The 21242-nt window shown below is 66.2% G+C and overlaps 1 protein-coding gene across 3 annotated transcripts in view; it reads left to right on the plus strand.

Moving 5' to 3' along the window:
• The first annotated feature begins 1273 nt into the window (after positions 1-1273).
• LOC119108683 (brain tumor protein) overlaps positions 1274-21242 on the plus strand; it is a 29165-nt gene continuing 9196 nt past the window's right edge. Inside the window, exons 1-2 of one of the 3 annotated variants that reach the window (XM_037232311.1) lie at positions 1274-1408; positions 8553-8608. Coding sequence is in view for 2 of the 3 variants with exons in the window: in XM_037232309.1 (XP_037088204.1) it covers positions 11956-11968 (13 nt within the window). In the remaining variant the exon portion in view is untranslated. Of the gene's footprint in view, positions 1409-8552; positions 8609-11758; positions 11969-15849; positions 15994-21242 lie in introns of those variants that run through there. The other 2 variants (XM_037232309.1, XM_037232310.1) reach the window with 2 other exon arrangements.

Raw genomic sequence — 21242 nt, forward strand, 5'->3', positions numbered from 1 at the left:
TTTACCGATGTTTGAGTCCGCGGGACCAGGGCGCCTTGCGTAATGGGAGTTAACATCATCATATGTGGTCAAGTACTTTGACATGGCGCGCTGAATGACCACACGTCTTGCTTTGATCAGGCGCATAGTGAACAACGTTAGTCGGTTTGTGACTGTAACCGTGTCCATGTGACCGTATTGATGATCCCATTGCTTTGGTCTGTTACGGACCCAGCCGTCTCCATGTTTAATAATTTATAGGTTCTATTGCGACGCACGTAACATCAGGGGCCATTAAGCGCCGCAATGTGCTGCGATGACTGTAACCTGAAGCGAGGCACGCCACCATCCAGTTTGATCAATGATCGTTGTCATGACCGTCGCACCTGACCGCATCAGATCGGTCTGTTGCGGTGCTATCTGGCTCCGCATCTCTGCATTTGATATTGTGACCCGCCTTAATCTTCATCCCAAACATTTTGATATTGCCTGGGTTTCGTGATCTCGTTTGTCGGAATGCCTGCAGGCTGCTGAGGGAGAGGCTTCTTACACCGACTTGCCGTGAGAGCGCGGACGTCAGCTGACCCATGTCGCCACGTTACTCGCCGGTTATTATCGCGTCGAACAGGCACCACAGCGAGCGTAATCGTGAACGCCGCTTAAAACCTCCAGCGCCGGCCAGATGCGTCTGTTTGATACGTCCCGGCCCGTTCGAGGCCGGAGGTTGAGGGCACGGCCGCGTATGCAGGTCATGGTAGCCGGCGCCGAGAGCCCTGCCACCGTGACCTCGGTTGGGCCGTAGTCGCGGCCGCTGGGGGCAGGCAGGGCGTCACTGCCGCCGGCGCCAGAGACCCTCCCGCTAGGCGCTGCTGGCCCCGAGCGTGGCCCGTCAGCCTGGCCCCGGCACGATCGTGTTGCCCTTCAGATCGTTTAAGGGTTTTGCGGTCGGACTTGGCCCGAGGAATGCAGAGCCTGTTTAGCAGAAACGGCCGCTGTCCTAGTTCTGGTTCGTCATAGACGGGGCGAATGCACAGCGGCGATCGGGGGGTAACAAACGAGGCGGCTCCCGGGCGCATGGAAGCATTATCCGAGTCTTACGCTACCAACCTGGCGGAGCATGACATTTCAAATGCCTCACTTCACAACCGGTGGCGACGTCTCGGCCCGGCCGAGCACTGCGCGCCGCCGGCAGCGGTGGTGCCCCCCGCGCCCGCCGGGGGGCGCGGTGGGCGGGGCCGGTGGCGGGACAGCCGGCCGCGGCCGGCGCCGACCGGCTGGCGCGCCAGTACGGGACGGACAGCCGCGGGAGGAGGTGGTCCCGCCCGCCATGTGAGCGCGCTCCGACGTCACAACTGCGCAGCAGACGGACGCGCCCCGCCCCGGCCGCACGTACGGCCCACATGGGAACAGAGAAGCTCGTCTCAGCCAGGTGAGACAGGCGCCGCGGCTACGGCCGCGTCGCCGGCGGCGGCCAGCCCGCGCCCGCCAGGCGCCAGCGAACGGCCGTCGCCGGCAGCGGTCTGGGTGCTGACGTCACAGGGCCTTCACGGCGGCGGATTGCGTCGCGTCGCCGCCGAGCGACGGGAGATTGTGCACCGAGAGCGCGGCCAATTGACGTTCGAATGGGCGCGAATGTTTGCCCGCAGCGTCTTCATTGTGGGATGGGACAGCCGCACCGGCGCGGCGTGGCGGGGTGCCGCCGGTGCGCTGTTGGGGATTCCGCTGATGCCTTCGCGGCTCCGTCTTTGTTTCACGGCTTCAGCGCCATTCCGGCGCGCCGCCGGGCCCGCACGTCTCGGCTTGTGCCTTACGGGGCCTTTGGGCGCCATATGCCAGCGAATGGACGCCGCTCGGTGCACCACTCCGGACATAGCTGCCCTCACTCTCCGTGTGCGAACGGTCCGACGGTCGGCACATCGCCCGCGCAATTTCCGACGCTCCGAGCGCATTTCCGCGCTGCGGCAGCCGCGCTGCCTGCCGGCGCTGGTGCCGCGCTCCCGGACGGCGCTGCTGCGGGGCGGCAGACGTTGTGGCCCCCCTGACCTTGTGCCAGCCGGCCGGGCGACGCCGCTGACGTCTGTGACGGCCGGCGCTCGCTTGCTCCGTCCCGCCGGGACGTGCCCCGCTGCTGTGGCCGATAGACAGGCGCTGCAGTCGCTCTGCGCCCCGCAGACGGGTTGTCGGCGCCGAGCTGGTAAAGCGAGGCGATGCCGCGGTGCTGGGCCGCGTCTCCAGAGAGTTCTTTGTACTTTTCCCGCTCGCGATTAGCAAATGAGGGGGGGGGAGGCAGGGGGGTTTCGGCGGTGCGGCGGGTCAGCCTCGTGACCGGCGTGTCCGGCCCTCTCGCTTGCTCCGGTGCTCTCCCTCTCGCCTTGAACCCACAGGCCCGTCACGCCGCCGGCCCGGCCGGACAGAGCAGTGAAAGTGAGCGCACCTCTCGCTGTAACGGGACTGGACAGGTCGTGAGCGCCTCTCGTCTCCGATCGGGCGGGCCGCTGTGCTGACCTTGGGCCGGGCCGGCCCGACTGGTCGCCCTGCCCCACTCCTCCTCTGCCCACTCCGCTCCACTCTGCCCAGCGTTGCTCCCTTGCTCGTCTCGTGCCGCACCGTGGCTGACTACACCACTGCTAGCGGTCCAGTCTCGCCGACTGCTGTCACGCTCCGTCCCGCTGATTCCACACTGCCAGTCTGATGCTACTGCATGTCTCCTGCTGCTGCGGACCGGCTGGTGCGCTGTCGCTGGACACTGGCTGCCTCTGCCCAAGTGGTAGTGGCTGTCCCACTGCTACCGACGACTCTTACTGCTCATAACCCTACAGTTTCCGAGGCTCTTGTCCCGCTGTTACTACCTCTACCTCACCGTCCCAATCTGCCCTCCTGCTCTGCCGTGCCCCGCTCAACCGCGCAGCGCTCTGCTCGCCGGGAGGAGGGAGTCGCCCTCCTCCCGGCGAGGAGGCAGTATCCCCCGCCCCGGCCCTGTCCACGGACTGTCTCGAGACGTTGCGCCTGTGGGGTGGCTGCGGAAATGTCGCGTACTCAGCTGCTGGTCGCATGACAAAGGGTGGGGCGTCTGGGGCTGTTGTCGGCAACTGTATGGTCCGCTGCGGCGAGGCAGAAAGATGATGGGGTCTAGAGTTCAGGAAGCTCAGATTAGAGGAACAGCATTGCAACTCGTATGGAAAATACAATGATCCTAATGAGGATCCTAAAATGAGGATCCTATGGTAATAGTTAACAGGTGGGTCCTAATCAAAGCGAGAAATATGTTGTGTGGGCCGATTGCCGCTGTATTCCCTATGAACCAAAGTTAGCATATTGTAGCCGGTTTGTCAGTAGGATCTGACGCGTCTTCACGATTGAAACAAAATTAATGGCAAGTTCTCGGGGGACGGGATATAACTGTTTTTGTTGCAGCTTATTTTCTAGCCTGGACTGGCTGCGGCTCTGCACATCCTCCCGCCGGGTCTTATCATGCCATGGGCGTGGAGGAAACTTGAAGCCGAGCACGGCCAGCAGGATGCAAAAGATCGCGGCCGTTGTTTGGCATTAATTTACACAGTGACTCATATGGTGCCCGGCAGATTTTGATCACGTGTTCTCGGGCTGGGCAACGCTTCCTGCCGCGCTGCAAGTGGGCGTTGTTTTCCGTGCAGACTGTGAGTCGTTCCCGGGCTCCTTGCACGGAGCTCGTGCTTGATCTGAGGCCTCGCCGCGTGCAGAAATAGATCGCACCGAGTCCAGGCCTTCCGCCGCAAAACATCTGAGACGTTCTAGCCTCGCTCGGCCGCCGCGCGCTACACGAGAGGTGGAGCGTTTTTTGGCGCGCTTCGAGCTGAATGAGCCCAGCCGTGGCCGGGTCGGCAGGGCGCGGACAGCTGGCCACCCGGGGGCGGACAAAGGCCACAGCGCCGACGGCTCGATCAAGTTTGAATCGCCGGCCGCGGCGGCGCGCGCAAAATGGAGGCCCCCAGCGAGAGCGGTCGGCCGTTACGCGTTCGCCGGCCGTCACCGGGCCGTGCGTGCCGATGGCGGGAGGGCGGCCGCCGCGCGCCGCCGCCCCGCTGCCGGGGCTGACGCCGACACGTGACCGCCCGGCCGGTGCTCCGCCGCCGGCCTGGTCGGAGCTGGCGATCCGCTGGACTGGACAGGGAGCGGATTTGAGGGTAGGGGCATCGGGGGCACCTGCCCCTTTATCATTTGGTTACAGGCGCTTATATGCGTGTGAATGCTTGGCCATGGAAAACATTGGAGTAGATTTGAAGTAAGGCAGGTTGAAGCACGCAGTTTTGCTATGTGTCATGCAAGAAATGCCACGCGATTGCGGTGGGTTATTTCCGTCTGTGAAAAGTTATGTCTCCACCGTGAAATCCTGCATAAGCCTCTGGGTCTCAAGATGAGCCGGCTGCCAGATCCGCTGATGGGAAGTGCGCTCCGGTGGCCGCCGGCCCGAGCGTCGCGGCTTCGCGTCAGGCCAGTTGGCTGCCGGTGACGCGGACAGCGTCGCGTCGGAGGCGTCGTCTCTGAGCGGCGTTCCGGACGCCACGCCGGGCTGCGCAGCGACCTTCCCGGTCACACCTGGAGTGCGACGGCGGCACACGAGCCTCGGCCCCGCGTCGAGCCGTGCAGTATGGCCGTGGCCCTAGGCCGTCGGCCCGCCGCCGCCGCATCGCCTCGGCGGGCCTTGTCAGGGCGTGGCGCCCCGCGTTGCCGTCTGGAGCCATGTGAGGTCAGCTGTTCAGTCAGTTCGGCTGGCGGCGGGGCGCCCCGCGACTGCCCAGCGCTGTAAGTGCGAGCGGGTGGTGCTCCCCGCCCGTCTTGACGAGAGCGTCACGTCTTCACCGGCTGCGGACATGAGCCGTGAGCCCGGCTCACTGTCCCGTCACGACCTGACGGGCGCCGACGCAGGGTGGCGGGGGCCGCCCCTTCCGTGCAGACGACGGACGTCGCTCGCCCCGGGGGGGGGGGGGGGGGGGGCTCGCTGCGTCACGTCCGAGCGGCAGGCCGCGCTCGCCAGGCGCTCTCCCAGAGCCTTGACGGCCGCGCTCAAGGCTGCGCCGCCAGCGCCGCCTGCGCCGCCTTTGTCTCGCACGGGGCAAGGACGTCGCGCGGCGCACGATCAACACGCGCCACCCGGCCGGCCTGCGCTGCCGTTCCGGAGTCTTTGTTGGCATCTCCGACGCGCGCGGGTCGCCGCCGAGTCTTTGTTATGATCTGGGACGGGTCGGTGCGGCGGCCTTCGCCACCGGCCGCGCGGCGTATCAGGCGGGTCTGCAGCCGGCGGCATGTTCGGCACCGCCGTTGCCGGGCGCCTACTGATGACGTCATGGGCAGAGATCTGCGGCGCTGATCGGCGACCGGCGCAGGTGGCGCCCGGCTGCCATATTTGACGGCTTCGTGCCTGGGCTGACGGCCGAGGGACGCAGCGGCGCGTGGGCGGCGGCGGTGGCCGGCTGCCCGGCCGCCCGCCCGCTCGCCCGCCGCCCGCCGCCCGCCGCCGCCGCCGCCGCCGCCGCCGCTGCAGCGGACACTTCCGGCCAGCGGCGCGTCAAGTCTGCACATTTGGTCGAGTTGGCACGGGGAAATGGGCGCAGTGATGAAGAGTACGGACGTTTGAGGGGCTAGAGAGGACGGCTAAGGGTCACGCGGTATGCAGACATCCATGAACCGCCTGCATCTTTTAGACAGTGGGCTAGGTACGCCTCTGGTTCTGCTGCTGAAGGAATTCCGCCTAAACACCTCGCCACCCCCTCTGCTCGCTCGCTCCGGAATGACGCACTTCTTCGTCGAGCATGACTGGGTGCGCTGCGACGCGCGGCCTGAGAGGATGGAGTACCGGGAGGCCGGAGAGGATACCGGCGATCCTTGGGACAGATGCTGATCAAGACCGGTCCTAAACCTGGATGGACCCTGCCCCGTCCGGGAGCTCCGCCCTCGGATCCGATATCGTCATTATCCTGTCAGATGTCGCTACCGATCCTGATAACGATGTCGAGGCCTGCACTGATGCGTATCATCGTATCACCAAAGACCGTGCATCACTCCCGGCCCGGTCCGAGGTCCAGTCTGAGGGACGAGCGGACGTCGAAGACGACGGGCGGCTTCTGGGAAGCTGCAGACGGCCCGGCCGGCCGCAGGTGCCGCCGGTCGGCGCCGAAGGCCAGGCCGCTGCGCAGTGGGCCGGCGGGCCGCAGCTGCCCCGGCGCCAGCTCCGCTCCGCCGCCCGCCCGCCCGCCCGCCCCTCCCACCCGCCTTGACCCGGCTGGCGCTCCAGCTGTCGGCAGTTCGGCGCCCCCTGTCGTCTGGATCGGCCGCGCCCGCCGCCGTCGCTGTCGCCGTCGCCGCCCGCGCCGGCGGCCGGTGGGTCCCTTTGTCCCCGTGCGTTATCTGTTTGCCGAGCGCGTTGTTTGGGCGGTGCGCGGTCGGGAGGCAGCGACCGCCGGCCGCCGTATCGCCGCTCTTTGTTCGTCGTCCAACCCATTTGCGATGAAGTGGCGCGCCGCGGCCGCCGGCGACCCCGCCCGGCCATAACTCACTGACATAACCTAGGCCAAGCGGCGTTTTTGCGACGACGGCCGCCTGACAAACTTCGCCCGGCGCCGCGGCCACGACAGGAGGCCGGCGACGCGCGCTCGCACGGACGCGTCGTTTTTGCCGATCGGCCGCGCTGCGGCGTCTTTGTCGACGCGGCGCCGCTCGCCTTTGTCGACGGGGCGTGGCGCGCACAAAGGCTGCGTCGACGGTCGTCCGTGACCGCTTGGCGCCGCCGACAGGTCCTCGGATGTCGTTGCTTTGCGTCGCGTCGCCATGGCTACAGAGCGCATCTCTGTCTGCTCGACTACTCGTCCGCCGCTCTCGGCGGGTCGATGCTCTCGGCATATGAGACGATTGGGATCGTCGTGCGCCCCGGTCACTTGCCCGAGCGCAGCCGCGTGGTCACACGCGTCCGGCCGCGACGACCGTGCGTCATCGACGCCACGAGAAGATCACGGGGAATCAGCAACGCCGCTTCCCACTTCAGGGAATTCGATTGGCAGCTCGATGTAGACTGAGACGTCCAACATCGGACCTTGGCTTATATATGAGCACTCGTATTGTACTCTTGGGTGCAGGCTGGCCTTGCAGCGCCCATGAGCGGCGCTAGTGGCGGGCGCGGCGCGGCGCCGGTCCGAGCGCGCCCGGACAAACACGTGCGGCGCCTTGCGTCAGCGCCTCGGCTCTAGCGGCGGCCGCGTGCGCTCCGCCCGGCCACCGGCGTTGCGACACGGCCGCCGCCGTCCCAGCGGGCGGGCCAGCCCCCTCCCGGGTCCGCCATTGGGCCGAGGAGGCGGGAGGGTCTGGTCCGACGCCGGCAGGGTCTGGTCCGACGCCGGCAAGGTCGGGCGGCGGCTGGCGTCATTCTGCCCCCCCCCCCCCTCCACAACCCCTCTGTCTGCCGGTGGGGGATGTGATCCCGCCCCCTCCCCTCGCCGTCCGTCTGGCGGCGGCGGGCGGTGATGGGCGCCGTCTGCCGAGCCGGGCGTCGGCGCCGGCCGGGCCACGTCCTCGCCGCCGCCCCAGCCGGCTGGCCGGCCGCCGGTGGTCCGCGCCCCTCGCCGTCGGACGGCCGGCTGGCGACGAGGGGCGCGCACTCCAGCCGTCGGGACGCGGCTCTCCGCAGGAGAGGCGGCTGGCGGGTGTCGGGCGGGATCAATATTCCACACCGGCGCGGCAGAGGGCGGAGGGGAGCGAGACTGGGCAGAGTGGCGACAAAAACCGCCGGCCTACACGTCCACAAAAACCCTCAGCCTCAGTCCTGTCCGCGGGCAAAAAGGCCGCACAAAAACCCGGCCTCAGCTGGTGCTTGGGCACAAAGACGCGGCTATTTGGAGCAGGCGTCTCTCGACGCTCGTTTTTCGGCCGCTCTTGTTCTGCGTCTCCGCTGCACCTCGGACGCGCCGCAGCGGGTCTCCCACGGCCGGCGCGCCTGACCGGGCCAGTCCGTTGGTTAAGAGTCGCGGCGGCGCGCTCGGTTTGGCAACCGCCGATAAACTGTGTCGACATGTCGCCGGCCCCGCCGTTTTTTTCCACAGGCCGGCCGTGCGCCCGGCCGCGGCCGCGGGGCAACGACTTGGGGCGAAGGGGCCCGGTTGAGTAACGCTCTCTGCTCCCGTCGACGTTCTTGTCTTGGCCTTGCGCCTCGGGCGCCGTTCAGCCCGAGCGCTGGGGCCCACACCGGCGGCGTCGGACAGACCCCCGCGGGGCGGCTCGTCGGCGGCGGGCCCCGTCCCCCACCGTCGGATGCCGTCCGGCTTCCAAAACAGGCGTGTTTTCGGTCCGGGGGCGGCTCGCCGCCCTTTGGACGGCCGCCGGCGCACCGTTATCGCCGCTGATTGGTCGCCCGGGGCGCCGAGGGGGGGGGGGGGGCGCCGATCCCCGCACCCCGGCCGGCAGACAGCCGCTGTGCGTGCGCCCGGCTGGCTGTGTGCGTGAGTGCGTGAGCGTGGACTCGTTCGGCGCCCATCGCACCGCTGCCAGCCAGCCTGCCCAGCCGAGGACTTCCGCGGTCCGCTGACGCCGCCGCCCGTCTGTTGCAGGCGAATGAGAGGCCCTGATCGGGCGACGACGAGAGCCTAGACCAGCACAGCCACAGGTCAGTCTGTTGTCGCGCCGGCACCGGTCGGCGGCGCTGCCGGCGACAGCGGCTGCCGCCTCCAGCCCTGCTCAGCGTGGACAGAGCGGCTCGGAGTGGCCGCCGCAAACGGGCCCATTTGGACCAGAGTGCGCTCGAGTGCTCTGGTGAGTGAGGTGTTGGCAGTCGGCGGGTGATGCGCGGCGGCGAGAACGGCCGGACCTGACGCGGGTCGCAGACGGAGGCGAGCTGCGCCCCCCCCCCCCGCCGTCGGTTCCTGCGCGTGTGTTGACGCCTGCGTACCGCGGTGCTGACTGTCCACCACCGCGTCCCCCGAGCCTCGGCGCGGCGGGGACGTCTCGGGCGTCGGGCTGGCGGGGGCTGGTGTGCGTGAGGGAGGGGGGCGGGGGGGGGGGGGCGCCTGCGAATGGCGCTAAGGCGGAACTTCTCACGGTACCCTCCATTCAGACCAGATTTGCTACTTTATGTACGCGGACGGGTTAGTTAAGCTTTGTGCGTTTGGCCGTGCTCGCCGACTGACTGCGTCGCCCCCCGGTGACGAAGGCCTGACTCCGCGCCTGCGTTCGGGGTCTGTGCCTCGCGGTGTCCGCTCTCAGCCGGCCCCGTCCGGATGTCCCCCGTCGGGCGGGCCGGCGCGACCCTCGCGCTACGCTGCTATTATTGGCCGCCAGGAATGCTGGGGCACAAAGAGGTGGCGGCCGGGCTGAGGGGACGGCGTCGCCCGACGCCCCCGTGTGCGGTTACGGGCCGCCTCAAAGGGTCGCGCCGACCGGTCAGCGGGGGGGGGGGGGGGAAGCAGGAACAGCAGCAGCCCACGCCGGAGTTTTGAACGCCAGCGCGATGTGTTGAAAGGTCGCTGGGCTGAGCCGGGGATTAACGTGGCGCCGCGACCACTTCCAAACTTGTTCCGCATGACTGGACAGCAGCAGGCGACCGGCGGCACATTTTTTTTTCGCCCCCGGGGTTATTACGTTACCAGGAAATGTTGTGGCCGCGGTGGTTCCAGAAGGAAATTACATTTCCTCAGATCGTAAAGACTGGAGCCGCCGTGTTTGCTCCATCACTGTCTGCCCTTTTGAGCCGATCAGGCGCGGGTATTTGCGACGCGGTTGCGATGGGGTCGGAGCCGGCCCGGTGCCGGTGTTATTTTCGTCTCCTGGTCGCCGCCGCCGGTGTCCGATATCCGCGCCACATCTGCCGCAGCGGCCGCGCGACAAACAGCGGCGCGGGGGTGGCGGACGAGCGCGCGCTCGCCGCCGCACAAAGGCGCCAGGTGGTTCGGGGTCTGGCCGGCAGCTGCGCGCTCCCGTGTTGACCTGGGTCCGCCCGGACACGCCCGGCAGCTGGCGCCCGATGCGCGCGCCGCTCCGGCACGCCGGCCGCCTCCGCAGCCGCTTGTCCGGACGCGGACACTCACTAATTCAGCGGCATCGATCAGCGATCGGAAGCAGCGCCGCCGCCGCCCGGCCGTCCATTGTCCGCCGTCTGCCCGCGCGCTCGTGCGGGCCACCGCACCTGCCGCCGGCTGCCCGGCAGCTGCCCCCTCCTGCTGTCCCCCCCCCCCCCCTCCCGCCGGCCGCCGCCGGAGTCATTATCTGCTCTCGTTCACCTGGCGCCGGGTGAGCCGGGCCGCGCGGCATTCGTGTCGCGGACGTTGCTGAGTCGACCAGGCGTCAGATCGGCGGCACTGCATCGATCCCATCTGCGTAAGCCTGTTAGGCCGGACCGCCGCGCCCGCCAGCGCGCGCGTGGGTCGCCTGGTCTCGTTACGGGGACAGCGGACGCGGTGACCGGTGGCTGGGGGAAGTCTGGCCGGCCGCCACGTCCGCCGGCTGCAGCACTGGACAGGACTGGACCGGGTCGCTGCCAGAGGGCATCTATGCCGGGCCACGCCGTTCGCTGCCGCTTACGGCGGCGGCGGTACTGTGAATGAATACATTATGTAGTCAAATCTTGCGTGCTGCGTGACCCTAGCGGTCTGTGCGCCCGTAAATCCCCCCCCCCAAAAAAAAAAAAATAATGCGTTTAATGCGAGCTCCTTCCACGAACTCACCTTTGAACAGTATGTAATAGGTTCAGCTGCTTCTGCAGAAAGATCTGCTTGTTGTTGCATGCAACAGCACGAGGATACACGGCTTATAGATTATGTAACGCACTAAACCGTTTCTTGACAATGCCGTACCATAAATACATCGATAGTTTAATCAGCTAGTACGTTATTCAAAACTTGTGGTTACACATCACCAAGAGCTGAAAGATAATACCCCGTACGCCGAAGACGCGGACAGTAGTGTCCAAACTCCATCAGCTCACCCGCCTGCTTACCTACATCGCCGTTTGTTCGTTTCATCCCTCCGCCTTCGCCCGAGCGCCGTGGATAACTACAGCAGCTAGATCAACGTCGGTAGCGACCGCATCTTCGCGCGTGGCTCGTGTTGCCACACGACGAGGCATGCTAGGTCGGGCCAGGTCCGCTGACCAGCTGACCCCGGCCGCTTTCCGAAGAGAACGGGCGCGATCGCTTCCCGTTTGCAGCATCACCCTTCGCCAGCGCTAATTCATGGCGGACGAGTTTCAACACAACGCGAGCAGGCAGCTTGCAGCCCGCCCCACCGCGCCGTAAAACTAGCAGTCGACGCCGCGTCACCTCGGGCCGCGTCGCCGCCGAAAGTGAAAGTAAACGGTGCCGGGATGCGCCGTCCGTCCAACTATCCCGGCCGGCCGCAAAAGCAGGTTTCTAGTTCAAGAGCGCGGTAATTGGGGCGGTGGGATGGCGGCGGTCGCGAGCGCGCCACACCGGGCGCGGCGCCGCCCGCACGGGCCTGGCCCGGCCGGGCCGCGTCGGGCCCCGGTCACGAGGCGGCGGTGGCGGCGGCATGACGCAATGCGTACCGGCTGGCGGCCAACGGCTGCAGCGGTCGTCAGGCAGAGCCGAGGGAAGCGGCCGACCATTGGGGGTGGGCATACGTTGCGCGCCGCCGCCCCACCCAACGTGACCGCCATGCGTGATGCCGCGCCACGCGGCCGCTCCGAGCGCGCCGCGTTGCCATGGCAACAGGTCGGCTTGGTGACGTCACGCGCGTCGGAGTCGATGCCCGCGCCGCCACCGCCGCCGGCCAAAACAAAGGCGCCGCGCCGCGTCAGTCTTTGTGGCCGGCGGGCGGGGTGCGGTTGGTTACGGGGAGCGCGCTACCCCGCTTGACAGTCGTCGACTGGCTTGAGTGGGGTGAGGGTCGGGAGCGTGTCGTCTGCGGAAGTCCGTGCCACTGTGCTGTGCTGTGCTATATTGTGTCCGTGTGGCGCGTCCGACTGCCGCCGGAGTGCCATGTGACCGGCGGCGCGACGCCATGTCAACGCTTAGTGAGTATGGGAGAGGCTGCGGGAGAAGACTAGCGGCGCGGCTAGTGGACTTGTTCAGGTGGGGCGATGCTGGTCGGCTGCTTGTTCTGCAGACTAACCTCGCCGCAGCTGGGGTTCGGGGATGTGTGATCAGCATGTCTGGTGTCCAGAACACCGTGTTCTCGCGGAGGCCGCTACCAACTTGATATTGGTATCATGCACAGCAGGGGCGCAGTTTCGCAAAGTACGCTAGCAGGCTCTCAAAACAAATCGGAAACCCGCGTTCAACGTACGTCAAAAACTGATTTTTTTTCGTGAATTTGGCGCACGTTGTTTTTAAAGCTAGGCAGATTTGGGGAGGGGTCTGATTTTGGGGAGGAGCCTTTTCAACTGAATAGGACTTTACACCCCTGCCGACACAATTTTCTCTTGAAGTGTTGTGGTTCTTACTGGTCAGTCATTGCTGTGTAATATGAAATGGCCCGGCAGATATGAAAGCCGTTCGTTGCAGCGGCTCGCGCCGCATTGGGGGGGGGGGGGGGGGGGTGTAGGCCGACCGAGCACGACGCTCTGCAGTGCCCTGACAGGGCGAGCGTTACGCAACGCGGTGTGGCAACCGCATCTCGTGTGGCCGGTCTTGCGCTGCGGTCTGCGGCCGCCCGTGTGTCGAGACATCGGCGGGACGCGGCCAGCCGATCTGGTCGGAGATCGCCGAACCGCTGGCGATCATCGCCAGCTGCAAACAGCGCGTCCGCCGTTTGCGCTGCCTGTTATCCGTTCTGGCCCAGCCGGACCTTCACCGATGTCTGGACATGTGTCTCGCTCATGCTTCTGCTGCTGTCGCTCGGTGTCCCACTCTAATGCTGCTGCTCTCGCTCCGGGTTACCTAGTTTGCACAGTTCCTGTCTGTTCTGGCCCTGGCTGACATTGCTTGTGGTATGACTAGCGCGGCCCGCCTGGCGCCTCCGAGCCCCAGACAGCGCCACCATATTTGCCGGTTCCTGTGCCAAAGTCGCGGGCAATGTTAATCCTCGGGCACGCCCCAGCTGCACCGGGAAGGCCGGCCGCTCGGCTGAAGGCCAACCTCATGTGGGCCTGGACCGTGGCCGGCGGGGCCCCAGGACGACGACGGACGCGCCTCAGCCGTAACGGGGGCCCTAGCGGTCCGCTGGGGACGGCTGGCGGCGACAAATGCGGCAAACTCCCGGGAGACCGCCGCCGGCCGCTCGAACTCGCGTCGTTCGTCCCGGTCGGCAAGCACGCTTCTGGGGCCGCGGATCGCTTCTGGGGAGGGCCGGCCGCCTGCACGGTGGTGCCATCGCGGGTGTGTCGCTGCTCAGTGCGCAGCGGGCGACATGATCACCGACTTCCGTGACATGTCGGCGGCTAGCTCGTGTCGCGAATGATTGAATACATTTTGTTCAACCACATTGTCGGTACCTAAAGCCATTCAGTGCGGTGCATTCGAAAATGTCGGAAATGCCCGCCTTGGCCCATGTACGGGTGGGCGTGCTTCATACTAAGCGTGGGCTGTAGGCCAGTCGTTTGGAAATCACGTTGCCGTGACGGCTATTTCTGGGAAGGTCAGATAGGAAGGCTGTCTCTAATGTTGTCTGCATGTTAACGGGGTGCGGTGGAGTAAATTATGGTTTATAAACGATGCAGCCACAACGCCAGGGATCCCGTGGTATACAGAAAGTGTTTTTCACTCATCTTCAGGTATCTGGCAGTTGGTGTGCCCATTCCGGGAGGGGGGGGGGGGGCAATAAGGGGTTTTCGGGGATTGTGGTCCTGTAATCCTTCCCGTCTGGCGTGGCGCGTCGCCGGTGGCGTGGCATTGCTGCGAGGTCATGCGCCTCGCACTGGTAGATGCGAACCTCTGCGGTTTGGCTTACACTTCGCGTGGCCAATACCGTACAGGAACGGACCGGTCTGCTGTAGCCCGAGTACTCAGTGAGGGGCGGATGCCACCCGCACGTACTTTTGGGATGCACAGCATGACAATAGGTCATATGGAAGTAGGCTAACACCTCCCAAACTCGCACTCCTGTGTCGTTGCAGTGACGCCTGTATGTGCGCTCTGATAATTGATGTCTCGTGATCCACAAGTGGACCGTTTTTGTTCGGCAACTGCGCTATCTACCTTGTTGCGCAAATCCATGCTGAGTCCAGTAGAAATGATGGACCCAGCTCGACAGACAACAATCGTGAAAATGCGGCCAGGAATTCGTGCTGTTCAGAATGATACTTGCCGAATTCCCACGTAAAGACGCATTACGTCTGCTTGAGCGAACATGCACACAGCGCAATCTGCAAATCTGCCAGCCAGACGTTGCAAAACACGCCTATATGACTTATGGCCGACAGGATCGACTTTGCTGGAAACGGTCTGGTTTCGTCAGAACTTGGCCCAGCAACGATTGCATTCATGACGGACTGGGGGCTTGGCTTGGCTTGGCTTGGCCCCACGACGCGCCCTTCTTTTTACCTGTTAGGCCATTCACTACTCCTCCACAAACCACTGCTTTTTCCGCTCTCTAAAATGCTTCTCTGAAGACTAGGTGTCAGGAGCGTACTCAATATCAGTAGATGTCATTCTGAGTAGAAGGTGTCAGGTGTCATGGTGTCATGTGGGTGTCATGTAACAAGGCACCTTCACTGTATGTTAGTGGAAAAAGTATGGCAGAATATGTTAAGCACGTTGTAGGCTGACCCCCTCCCCCTAGACCGACTTACCCTGGCATCGCCGGCCCGCTGGCCGGTCTCCAGAACGTGCCGCGCCGCTGCTTCTCGCGACCGCCCCTATGTCTGTCTGCGAGGCGCGGGATACCGAGTCCCAAGCGGTAGCTGGGCTGGATTTGAGGACGTGCGGCGCCGATGTGCGATGTCGGGCTCCAGCACGGCCTGCCCCGCTGCCCCGCTTCTTCCCGCTGTCTAGCCCGCTCCCCTCGCTAGGGGCCCACCCGTGCCGTAGCGCCGCGCCCGCGCCCGCTGCCGCCGACGTGGGCGCCCGCGCTGTCAGTCAGGCTGCCGCCGCAATCTGTGCACATGCTCCGCATTGAGCGGCTTGTTGACAGCGCGGCCTTTGTTTCGTCTCGGGGCGCCCGAGCCGGAGGCGGGCGTGCTCAGGTCCTGAATGCGGCTGATTGTCCACGGTCGTCGGCTCGGGCACTGCATTGCGTCCGCGGGAGCGTGTTTGCAGCGCTCTCCATTGAGCCGGGTCTGGCCGATCGCCGCTCGCCGCTCGCCGCTCGCCTCGCTCCCGGCTGGCGAGGCCTGCGGAGCCGGCCGGCTGGCGGTTTGGCGTGGTGCCCGGCCAGCTGGCGGGCGTGCTGCACGAGCGCGGACAGTCCGGCGCGGCGGGCCACCCTTCTGGACACGCTGGCCGGCACCGGCTGCCTGAGTCATGTCGGCGGCCGCCGCCGTGTGCGGGCCGGTGACTCAGCCCTCCCCCGCCCGGGCCGATCGGCAGCGACCGTCTCCGTCGATGCGGCCGGCGCCGGCCACCCGCCGCCGCCCCGCCGACGCCGGCCGGCCCTCGGCCAACGCCCACCCGCGACCGGGCCGGTGGGCCGCCGCTGCGCCGGACGGCCGGTCGGCTGGCCGCTGTCCGGCGCGGACGCCGCGCCGCGGGAAGGGCGCGCTCAGAGAGGGCAGGGCGGCCCTGCTAGGGGCCGGGCCGGCCGGGTGGGGTGGCGCCAGATACCGTACGCGCCGGCGACATTGTCCTTGAAAGCGGTGCGGCCGGCTTTCTCGCGTTTCACGGCCAGGGCCGTGGCGCCGGCCTCGCCGCCGGCCGCCGCCGAGAGTAAGAGCGCGTCCGCCGGCTCTGGGTCGGCCGTGCGACCGCGCCGCTTTCACTTTCGGCGACGGCCGAGGTCAGCGGCGACCACATTCACATGGCAGGCCGCGCGGCGACCCGAGCGCGGCCACACGGCGCCGGACCGCCGCCGCCGCCTCACGTGCCGACGCCGTCGCTGACGCCGGCGCGATGGTGTGAGTCGTCAGCCCTGTGACCGGCCGCACCACGCCACGGACCATGAAGCGTGAGTACGCGGCCGGGTGCCGCTGTGGGCGACGCGTGCGGGTACGCCGATGGGCTGTAGACTGTTGGCCTGTGGCGGAGGCGGCGTTGGATGCGGGCCAGGCGCGTTCTGGGTATGGATCGGGGCATTCCAGGGTGACCGAACAGTTGAGACGTGAAGCGCACATAAGCCTCAGCGACGTTCTAGGAAGGGGCGTTGTTTCCCAAAACGCCGGTGGTAGTTACCCAGTTTTGATGCGGAGACTTCACGCGGCAATTGAAATCGAGAATAGTTGCAGGCAGAGACAGTCTGCCCTAGAATGTCCAACTTTGGTGATAGCGGATCGTGCCGGCTGGCGGCTCGGACTCGGCCGCCGCGCGCTGGGACGCGTCGGCCGTTAGTGCGCCGGGAGCGACTGAATGCTGCACGCAAAGGTCAACCTGCGCCGCGGATATTTCTGGACCGGTGCGCATGGCCGGGCAGCCCCAGCCTAGCGGAGAAGGTGCCTTTTCTTCTGCTTTATTTTGCTTGTTTTGCCGACGATCCCAGAATAGCACTCGCTCCTCCTCTTGGGCGTGATGGTTGCGCTGTTTCGAAACGGCTATTATTAGGCCAGGCGGGGAGAATGTGCGGGCGCCGCGGCTCCGCGAAGGACATTTGCTCGCAGACGGGATGGGCCCGGCCGGCTGCTGGGCGGAGCGAGCGAGCGAGCGAGCGAGCGCGCGGCTACCGGCGTCCTGGCCGCGCTCTGGACGGTGTCGGTGTTAGGCGGCGGGAGCGGCAGGTCAGAGGGCTCAACTCAGCCAGTCCGCGATTGTTCTCTGGCTGAGAACGCGGCCACCCGAGTCGGGCGGCACTGAACGCCGGGCCGCGGCCGGCGCCCGAACCGGCCCGCGCCGCCACAAACAGCGGCGCGTTTTTGTGGCGCGCGCGGCCGAGCCCTGTCGCCGCCCGAGGCCTGCGCCCACTCACGCTGTCATGCAGTGGCTGCAGGGGCCGGACCGGGCATGTCCGCCGGGGTCGCAGCGGACGCTGCAGGCGAGCCTGCTCTCAGCCGACTGGCGCGCGGCACCACAGCGCACGCCGCCGGGGGCGTACGGTGGCCGGGACTGACGCGCCTCGGAGATGGCGCGGCGCGCCCCAAATACGGCCGGCGGGCTGTTCGATCGGCTGCCTGTTTTGACGGCTGGCGCGGCCCGGCCTTGGGTGGCCGACGGGCCGCGGGCGGGCGGCCTGACCCAGTTCGGCCGGGTCGACCCGAGCCGCGCGCGGCTCACTTTTACCCGAGCGGCCGCCCGTCACTCGCGGCGGCGCGTGCTGGCGCTGACACCGGCGGCGGCGGCCCGGAGCTGCGGTGACTGCGCGGGACGCGTGCTCCGCCAGGTCAGGCGCCGCGGGACGGCGACGGCGATCGCGCTGTGTCTGCACGGCCCGTCTGGTGAGGGCACAGCCGTGTCGGCCGGCTCAGCAGGACCGTCGTGGCCGATGCACCGTAAAATGCTATTTAACGTCAAACGAAGGGAGCGTCCTTGCCGGCACAGCGCTGTCTGGCGCCGACGTAGCGCTGTCTGGTGCTGACACAGCGCTGTCTGGTGCTGACACAGCGTTGTCTGGTGCCGGCGCAGCACTGTCTGGTGCCGGCGCAGTACTGCCTGATTCTTACGCTGCCCCGCTGTGCGAGGGCGCAGATTGTCTGGTGACGGCGTGTTCCATCCACGTGCCGACATCCAGCCCGGACGGGGATGGCATTTCGTCGTGCCTGTGCACAGGCTGTGGCGATACGGTCCGCTAACACCGGCTCTGCGACCGGGGTCCAGCACACCTCGCGCCAACGTGCCGACCGATTGTTTCACAATAAGGACGGTAATATCACGTCTGTCACCTCTGTTCGGCAATGTCACTTCTCTGTTCTCTCTGCAAGTGATGCGGTCGTGCACTCGCAGACTCGTGCCGACTCTGGACACCCAGATTAGCTGGTTGGCCGGGACGTCCTGGACGTCTCGCCAGCCCGCTGGCCGCCACGGTCCGTGCCCTTCACGCTGCAGCAGTCACCGTGTTGGGAATCCAGGTTTCCCGGATCTCGTGGGGAGGTGCGACTCTTTGTGGAAGCATCACACGTCGGGATAAACGAAGCCGGGCTCGGGGCGGGTCCTGTCGCTGGCGCGGGCCGGTGCAGGTGAGCGTGCTGGCCGCGTGGCGGGGCTCCGGCCGGGGCGGCCCTGCGTGACGGGCAGCGGCGCTGTGGGGCCGCATACCGGCACGATTCGGCCGGGGGCAGAGGTGACCGCAGTCACCCGGGCACCGTGTCATCCGTATGGGCGGCACGTGAAACATATGTCGACATGGCATGGCGGGGCTGCGTTGAAATACTGGGGGGGGGGGGGGGGGGGGGGGGTCCAAGGCATTTGTAGGAACATGTGTTACCTAGTGCTCAAGTTCGCGTGTGGGGGAAAATTTTGCCGTCTGATCTTCTTCAGTGTTGCAACGTTCTTAGGCTCAGACGAAGCCAGGTGTGTATTTTGTACTGGATTACGTTTGATTTTATTGTTTTTAAGCCAGGCTATCGGGGAGGCATTTTCGGGACTGGAAGATCGTGTCATCTTGCTTGCTTCAGCAGAGGTCTGGGTTTTGTCAATGCTCTTAAACAGAACGAAGTTGTACAGTGCCGACATCTCGCGATGGAGACTGACATGGACAATTATACATCCTGAGCACTTCTTCGGAAATTCCGTGTTTTTTTCCTAACCGCTAATGCGGTTGACTGATTACGATGAAGTAAAAAGTGTTTTTGTAAAACTCGTAATCTTCGTTCTTTGTGCATCAGAGCGGCTCCCATAGTAATACACAGCCATCAATGCCGGTCTTCTGCCAGCTTCGTATAGCGACGAGTCAGATTTTGCCTTATACCCACGGCCTACAAAGAGGAGCTCGTTGCCGTGCCGTGACATAGGTGCGTGCTTGTTGGATGCTCAGTGGTGGCCATTTCCTGAAAACTCAAAACATATAACGGTGATGGCTTCGTTGGTCTGCAGTTAAGATGGAGAGAATGGCTTCAGGAAGCTGAGGATCCCCGAAATTTTCTACCAGGAGAAGTATTCCGTCGATGGTCGATCTTTCTGCTCAGAGCCGGCCCGTCGGCTGACCCGGTCTCGAACGAATTCCGCGTGTAGCCGGTCTTTGGGCCTGGGAGCCGCCGGCTCTTGTCTCATCACATCATCCGGTTGGTCCTCGCACCATATGTCGCCCGGGGTCACGCGTTCCGACCTGACGTTCGGGCGCCCCCGTCGCGCCTCAGCCGGGATCGACACGTGGGTCCCGTCGCCTATTCCTTGACCTTGAAAGGCGGCGGCGGAGACCGGCGGAGAACGGAGAACAGAACGGAGGACGAGCCCGGCCCGGCCCGTTGCACAATTCCGCCTCTCTAATCGGGGCCGGGTCAGGCGACGGCGCCCGGCGCCCGGCGGGTCACGCTCAGTCCTCACCGAGGTCGCGGCGGCGGCGCGGCACGGCCTTGGCCGCCTGGTCACGCCGGCCAGCGACTGTGCCGGCCCACCGGCCGGTGCCGCGTGCCTGAGCCTGGGCCCGGCCCGCGCCTGTTTACCAATACCGCTGACCTTGGCTGGACGCCTGCGTAACGCGTCTCGGCGTTACGCAAGTCGCGCTGTGGCGGCCGGCGCAGGCGGCGCGCTCGCAGATGTGACCTCTGAGCGAGCCTGGTGCGGCGGGCGGCTCGTCCGGTTGCCACGCGGCGGCCGCCGCCCGGCCCGCAGAATCGGTCGTTGCCACACGCGGTGCGTAATTGGGCCGGCCTGCGCCCGTCCGCCTGCCCGCCCTCCCGGTGAAAGTGAGCGGCGTGCGGCGGCGCAGCCACACACCGCCGGCCGCCTCGACGTGGGAGCGCTGTTTACTGGTGACGCCACGGCCAGGCGCCGCCGAATGTGTGACGTCACAGCGGCCAACTGACCCGGCGCCGGTTAGGCCGCGGGCCGCGGCGTCCAGGCCGCCAACGGTCTTAACAAAGCCGAGAGAGAGCCACTGGCAGGATCTCGGCTTTGTTAAACGCGTGGTGGGAACGAGGGAAATACAGAGATTTCTGTCGAACAAGCGTTCGTACTTAATGGTTTTTGTCGGCCTTTCTGGTGTTTTAAGCTCGTCTTCACGGGCTGAGACGTTTTTTTTGGTGGGGGTGGGGGAAGGGGCAAGGCAGTCAGGCATGCGAATCGCCACCATGCTTTTAATTACGTATCCGCCATGGCCACAACGGCTGACGAGTAGCGTTTGTAGTTATGGGCAACCGCAGATCCCGTGACGGGGACGGAATGGCCGGCGGCGATCGTCGGATGCGGGCGTCGACGTCTAGGTCCGACGCGTGGTCGGCTGCTGCGCTGGAAGGATGTGCTGGGGGCTGTTGTCAGGCTCCGGTTCTGATGCTGAGATGTCGGGCGTCGACGTCTGGGTCCGACGCGTGGTCGGCTGCTGCGCTGGAGGGATGTGCTGGGGGCTGTTGTCAGGCTCCGGTTGTGACGCTGAGATGCCGGGCGGCTACGCGGTCTGACTGGTTCGACGAGGTCCGGCCGTGTGGCCCTGGCGCGTTACGGAAGCGTAGCCGGTCTGGCCGGGCGCCATGGACACGGAGGCCTCCCACAGCCAGGCGTGCCGGCGGCGCGCTGTCGCTGCCGCCGCTGCCGCCGCCGGCGGCGATAGCGCGCCGGTTCCGTAACGGCGCTGTGTCATCAGAGCCGTCGGCGCGCGCCTGTGATGACCGGACGCGGTCGTGCCCGACACTCGGCATCTGCGCCGCTTTGGCAATCTGCCGCGAAACGGCGCCGTTGAGCGGGCGCCGTCAGCCAAGAACGCGGCCGTTGCGCAAGCGCCCAGCCTGGAAAAGGCGGCTTTGGAGTGGGTTGCGAGGCTGGCCGCTGCGCAGGAGCTGGCGGTCGGTGGCGGGGGCCGGCCGGGCCCGCCGTCGAGCCGCCGGGGGGTAACCGTGGCGGCGGCGGCGGCGGCGGCGGGCGGCGGCAGATGCCTGGACAAGGGTCGCGTCTCGCGAGCCGCGCGTCCGCGCTGGTCGTGGACGAGTCACCCTGTGTCCGGACTCCCCGGGGCGCGCCTGACAGTCGCGTCGACGCGGCGCGCCCGACGGCGGCGTCCCGCGGACGGCGTCGGCAGCGTCGCTCGCATGCCTGTCGGCCGGCGACGCGCCGTACCTGGCCCTATTACGGCGGCATCAATCAGCGGCGGCCCGGCTGGCCGGCATCGATCGCCCTGAG

Source organism: Pollicipes pollicipes, unplaced genomic scaffold, assembly GCF_011947565.3.
Source record: "Pollicipes pollicipes isolate AB1234 unplaced genomic scaffold, Ppol_2.1 Scaffold_6686;HRSCAF=7923_pilon_pilon_pilon, whole genome shotgun sequence".
Lineage (NCBI taxonomy): Eukaryota > Metazoa > Arthropoda > Thecostraca > Pollicipedomorpha > Pollicipedidae > Pollicipes > Pollicipes pollicipes.